At 51.9% G+C, this 6,079-nt stretch overlaps 1 protein-coding gene across 1 annotated transcript; it reads right to left on the bottom strand.

The window, feature by feature from the left end:
* Window positions 1-806: 806 nt before the first annotated feature.
* ACAD8 (acyl-CoA dehydrogenase family, member 8) lies at window positions 807-5,812 on the bottom strand. Its single transcript, XM_009873632.1, has 10 exons — window positions 5,696-5,812; window positions 5,117-5,286; window positions 4,261-4,370; window positions 3,939-4,015; window positions 3,529-3,666; window positions 3,016-3,151; window positions 2,815-2,912; window positions 2,412-2,564; window positions 1,686-1,788; window positions 807-895 (listed from the first exon to the last, which is right to left on the bottom strand). The coding sequence occupies exons 1-10, from the start codon at window positions 5,726-5,728 to the stop codon at window positions 843-845; spliced, it is 1,071 nt and encodes a 356-aa protein (XP_009871934.1). The 5' UTR covers window positions 5,729-5,812; the 3' UTR covers window positions 807-842.
* Window positions 5,813-6,079: the final 267 nt, after the last annotated feature.

The following is a 6,079-nucleotide window of genomic DNA, read 5'->3' as shown; positions in this document are numbered from 1 at the left end:
TCCAGAGGCGCTTTAAGAAACCCTCAGAAACCGAACTGCCCCTACGTGAGAAAGCTTCCGATACCTCCCGTTAAATGCCTGAAACGCGACAGATGACAAGTACCACAACTGACAGAAAGTGCCGCCATCGCTTTATTGATTCCAGCTCTGAGGGAAAAATAGTGTAATTTACCCATGTGCCTCCTCCCGCCACGCTGCACGCAGCAGGGAGAGCCGGTCTGAGGCGAGAGATAAACGTGTTTGTGCGCAGCACCTCAGCCCTGGATTCACCGAGGTGAAGAACCGGCACGAGGAGCTGAGCGCGGGGACAAGAAGCGGAAAAGGCTGCCCGGGAAAAGAGACCGAGGAGAGCTTCTGGAGAGACAGAGGCATCCTGCTCCCGGCTTCACAGGCCCTGCACGCCGCAGGCGCTCAGAGCTGCAGCACTCGTGGCTGACTTGCAGGTTCGTAAGCAGAGCAACTGGTTTCCTCGACCTGCAGATGCCACTGATAGAGTCCCACGGGATTAGGCTGCACCTCTGAGCCTCCTGCTTCAGCCACAGACAGGTTTAGTGTTTCGGAGGAGGAGGGGGGCCAAGCAGCCCGCAATCAAGATACGAGGACAGAGGCTCCTATTCACAGCTGTGATTTCTGTCTTGAGGCTGCACAATTCTAGCCCAGTAATGCAGCTCTGCCAGGCACGGCGTGTCCAGCTGCGCTCCCAGTCAGTGTAAGGCAGAAAGACTGTTTCCACTGGGGTATCTATCCCCTTCTCCACTCTCAGGGGGAGAGTTGGTGAACAGGGGAAGGAAACAGCCCGAGCTGTAACAGACGGAAAAATTTAAGGCAATTAGCTCCTGGCTTCAGCCCTGTAGCAGATTCCTGGCCACAATCATCCGCATCACCTCATTGGTACCTGCAGCAAGACAGAGGATGCACAAGACAGACAGTTAAGAGATGGTCCAGTTTTGCCCCAATAAAAATAAAGAGAATTCTTCCCTGATCTGCAGTCTGCAGCACAGAAAAACCCACCAGCTGAGGTGCTGTTTAGGAGGTGTTGGGCCAAAATACAACTTCCAGGTGCCAGCACATGTCTCAGGAAAGGCTTCTTTTTAGTTAGGCATTGTGAGGATGTGGGCACCAGATGGATCCAAGGATCCAAGCAAAACTGGATATATACCAACATCAGTGTTCTCTGCTGTACTGTTTTACACATTTACAGAGAGAGAAAGACTGTAGATGCACTCAGTCCCTTATCAGGAACCCTGGTTATAAGTGAAGGGATTTCAGAAGGAGGAAAAGAAAATGGGTAGGGGGCTGAAATGAGATTAGAAAAGGCCAGACGGTGTTAGAGACAATGTCAAAGGGTGAAGATAGATGAGAATCACAGGAAAGGAGTTGTTGGGGAGAATCAGCACACATCTGCAAGAGCAATGGGATGAAACTGGACAGAGGCACTGCTAACATGACAACTAGGTATCTCCCCCTGCTGCAAGACTCTTAAAACAGTAACTGCTCCAACACACCAGGAGCTCTAGGCCCAGGGATTCACACACGTGATATTCAGCGACACCTGGTGCTCAGAGTGAAACGGGATTCTGAAACGCAAGACTCAGGGAGCTATGTAGGAAGAAAGTGGGGTCTTCTGGAGGGCCTGTTCTCTCCTGGCTTCACTGCCAAGTCACTGGTCTAAGAGTGTCTTTTACCTTCCAGGATCTGGTGGACTCTGATGTCTCGCACAAACTGCTGCACAGCGTAATCCTTCAGGTAGCCGTAGCCCCCGTGCATCTGTAGAGCCTGGTTACAGATCTAAGAAGACAGCATCGCTGGTGTCAAGGACAAGTCAGTGACAGAAGCTGGGTAAGAACCCAGGAACCTGGGCTTACTTTTTTTTCTCTGGTCACCTAATCTCTTTGAACGAAGTGTGGTGTGACAGCAAGGTGCTCTCAGTCTCCACCAGAGCTGCTCTCAGTGCTATCACGTTACCGAAGTGCTGTTTCACATTAATGGTGCATTTATGTGAACGTGATAGCATGGAAATTCCCAGGAAACGCTTAACTAAGGCAATTTTTGCTGCATTTCCATGGTGCTACTGATGCGAAGAGCAAACCACCAGATCACCATCTAGTGGTCAGTCAGTCAGGAGAGGGATCTGTTCAGGGCCTCTCTTCATACTGAAACATGACTCCTACATCATTTATTGGTCAACTTGGGACATAAAAGCATAAATGGCAAAAATGCAGAGTGCTGAGAACTGTGGAGAGGATAATCATGCAGACAGAACTGCATCCCATAAAACATCTTGGCCCTGAAATGAGGCTTCTGGCTCAATGAGGTGTCTGGGTCACTACACTGTCAAACTTCTTTCTGACATCCTGGGCACCAAGAGGGGTGTTCCAGTTATGACACCAACTGATACCTGAGTAACTTACCGCAAAGCATTCATCAGTAGCAAAGAGCTTGGCCATGGAGCACAGCACTGCCGCGTCCTCCCGCCCCTCCTGCAGCGCCCGTGCTGCGTTGCGAACCATGAGCCGTGCTGCCACCAGGCGCGTGGCCATCTCCGCCAGCCCAAACTGCAGGAACTGCCAGCAGGAAGCATGAGGGGAAAAATTAAGTCAGCATCTTCAGAGGGGCCCGGGGCCTGAACCACATTCCCACTACCTTCAGGCAGGTCTCAGGCCTTACACGCCTCCTTACTCGGGAAAAAACATGTTCCTGACTTCTCCAGGAAAGACCCTGTGAGTCCCCAGAGTGTTGTGACTTCTGGCTGCTTGTTCAGCCAGGATCAGAAAGAGCACGGCTCTGGGACTGCCAATCCGATGGAGAGGTTACCTGATTGTTTGCTAGGGGTTCTCCAAACTGTTTGCGGACAGTGAGATGTTCCTGAGCCAGAAGAACAGAGGCATGAGCAGCTCCTAAGGAACAAGAAGCTGGTGGGAGAAGCCAAGGACACAGTGTGAATATGTAGGTAAAGCAGATGGGTGACAAGACAATCCTGCACCCCCTCCCTTGGCTCTCAGCTGTCTTTCTTACCAATGTTTATCCTGCCTCCGTTCAGTCCCTTCATGGCAATGCTGAAGCCCTGCCCTTCAGCTCCCAGCCGGTTGGCAACAGGAACAGCACAGTCCTCGAAGATCACAGCCCGAGTTGGCTGGGAATTCCAGCCCACCTGGGAAAAAAATAGAGCACCTTCCAGACTGCCTGAGAGGCGGCACACGCACACAGAACTGCCCAGCCGGCTCCCAACCCCTTGGTCTCATGGCCAAGCTGCCACAGAGCATCTGTGGTCCACGTGGTTTGGCCTCAGTGTGCTGAGTGGGAAGCTGGAATGCGTGTATTTGAGAGGAGGCACACATCCACTGAACTCTGATGTTCCAGGGTTCTGGAGATTCTTCACTTACCAAACGGACAGGTATTGTGCATGGAAAAAACACGCCAGGTCAGGACTCCGGTCCCATCCAAGAAAGGATCCCTAATGCTTTGCCCAGACAAGCTCATCTCTGTCCTGCACTTCCCTCAAGCACACAGGAAAGAAAAACCTCTTACCTTCTTCTCTTTCTTGCCAAAGCTGAGCCCCGGAGTCCCCTTCTCCAGCACCAGGCAGGAGATGCCCTTGGGGCCTGGGCCTCCTGTGCGACACATGACCACGTACACGTCGGTGTCACCTCCCCCGCTGATGAAGGCCTGCAGAAGGGCACAAGAAGAAAGGGGTGGCTTTTGGATGCTAACCACGAGCCTGCAGAAGCTGGGGTACAAGGACAGAGGGGCAAAGACCCCACAGCCACGAGGTATTTAGGGACTCAACTGTACTAATCTCTGCTGAATGCTCTGCAGAGCATGTCCTGCCTTGGGAGAACAGAGACGAGGAGACAGTAGGAAACGGAAAGGACAGTGAGACCCAGGCCCCGTTGTGCATGCAGTGCCATCCAGCAGCTTTAGGAGGAGCAGAGAGGTACCTTGGAGCCATTCAGGATATAGGTGTCCCCTTTCCTCTGAGCTGAGGTCAACAGGGAAGCAGCATCACTTCCACTTCCTGTTCGAGAGGGAAGGAAGCAGCCGGTGAAGCAGGAGGCCCAGAGCCTACAAAATCTCCTGGGGATCACACCCAGCGACACTCGAGTTTGTACCACAAGCATCTCGGCAATCATCATCTGCCCTTTCCCAACGCTCCAATGACTACCCAAACCAAACGTTTCACCTCCGGCTCCGTGCAATGTTCCTGTCCAGTTAAAACACGTCAGGAGTGAGGAAAGAGAGTTCTTGGTTGAGGACGCTCACCTGGCTCAGTCAGGCAGTAAGAAGCAAATTTTTCCATGCTACAGAGTGACGGGCAGAACTTTCGCCTCTGTTCCTCGTTGCCAAAGGTGTCGATCATCCAAACACACATGCTGGAGCAGGAAAGAAGGAGCAGCGTTACAGTACGTGAGCACAGCCCTGGGAGGAAGATGGGTTACGCAGGAACATCCCTGGCTGAACAGAAGAATGAAGCTCCATGGGCTTCAGTCAAAAGCACTGAGCCTTGAAAATGTCTTGCTCCACCTCGACACAGAACAAAATTACGTGCCAAAGCAGCCAGGAGGAAGAAGATCGCCTCCCATTCACCACAGCCTTGCTGCCTCGTGGAACAACAGGTTCCTATTTAATAGCTGCAGTGTTCCACTCGCCGCTAAGCCCTGACTGTGTCTTCAGAAAACAGGACCTGGAAGAAGGAGGCATCATCACTCCAGCTTTCTGTGCAAAGTGAGCCCGTCACTGAACATGTCTGTACAAGCAGCACAGGGCCTTGGTGTCAGCTGCTGCCTCCGGGCTCTGTGACAGTGTGAGCACAGCACAAAGGCTTTTTCCAGGCAGGTTACTATCTATAGACAGCTTAAGTGGAAGAGCAGGGAACAAAATCCAGAACTTAATCTCATCTTGCATGCCACAACGCTAAAGTTACTTCTTGGCGGCATCTCAGTTTTTGTGGTCTGTTTGTTTACTGCCACTGAGAGATCCTCACAGGGATGTGTCTACTCGGGGTCCCGACTTTAAGAAATAAGCAGCACCAAGAGAGCTGTCTCCAGCTGGATTTAGAGCCCACAGAACAACCGTGGTTTTCAGCCAGGCTGACACCAACCACCACAGACACACTCACTTGTGGATGCTCATGTAAGCCGTGGTGCTGGTACATCCTGTTGATAAAGCTTCAAAGATGATGGAGGTATCAAGTCGTGACAACCCGGAGCCACCGACGTCTGGTTTCACATAGATGCCACCGAATCCCAGCTGGGCTGCCTTCCGCATTGTTTCCACGGGAAATATCTCCTGTTGGGACAGGCAGAGACATCACAAGTGAATAGTCATGAACCATTTAATCTCAGTATTCAGTCTCCTCTTTCTGGTACACCTGGGCTACCAAGTCCAGTCCAAACTCCTGCAGACTTTAAGTTATGTAGGTGGATTAAAGAAAAGGCAAGTACCTAGACAGATATATACTATCTTCAGGAGCAAATTCAGGTTTTCAGATGACTGAAAAGCCTGGCTAGGAAAAGGTTTGAGGAATTTCTGATGGCTTCCCACCCCAGCTACAGCAGCTGCTTCAAAAAAAACCTCCACAGATGGCATTACAGCACCGAGGAGCTACCAGAGGAACCCTCTGCTGAGACCCAAGGATCATAATAACATCGTAAGGGAGGACAAAGTGAGCGGCACAACTCTCCTGAGGCTGTCATACCTTCTCATCCCACTCAGCCATGTGAGGAGCCATCTCCTTAGTAGCAAAATCAAAGGCAACTTGCTGGAATTCCTTCTGCTCCTCAGTCAGGCCGGCGGATGCTAGAAAAGCAGCAAGAGATCAGGATGCGTGTCTGTTGTGGGAGGGCGAGCACCAGCACCTCTTCTGTCCCCCAGCCAATCTCCAAGGGTCTCTTAACTCACACAAACAGTTCAGGGTCTCTGCTGCACAGCTTCTGGGTTCCTCGGGCCGTGGGGCACTGTGCTGGCAGGGGGCAGCGGGCTTCGGAGGGGGCTTTCTTAGGCCAAAACTAACCCAAACTCCCACGTACTCCCTGTCTACCTGGACGGGGCAGCACAGTCCCCGACAGCTGTGACCATCTGA

The sequence above is a fragment of the Apaloderma vittatum genome, unplaced genomic scaffold, assembly GCF_000703405.1.
Source record: "Apaloderma vittatum isolate BGI_N311 unplaced genomic scaffold, ASM70340v1 Scaffold34767, whole genome shotgun sequence".
Taxonomy (NCBI): domain Eukaryota; kingdom Metazoa; phylum Chordata; class Aves; order Trogoniformes; family Trogonidae; genus Apaloderma; species Apaloderma vittatum.
The sequence above is the reverse complement of the archived record's forward strand: the minus strand, read 5'-3'. Positions and strand labels throughout refer to the sequence as shown.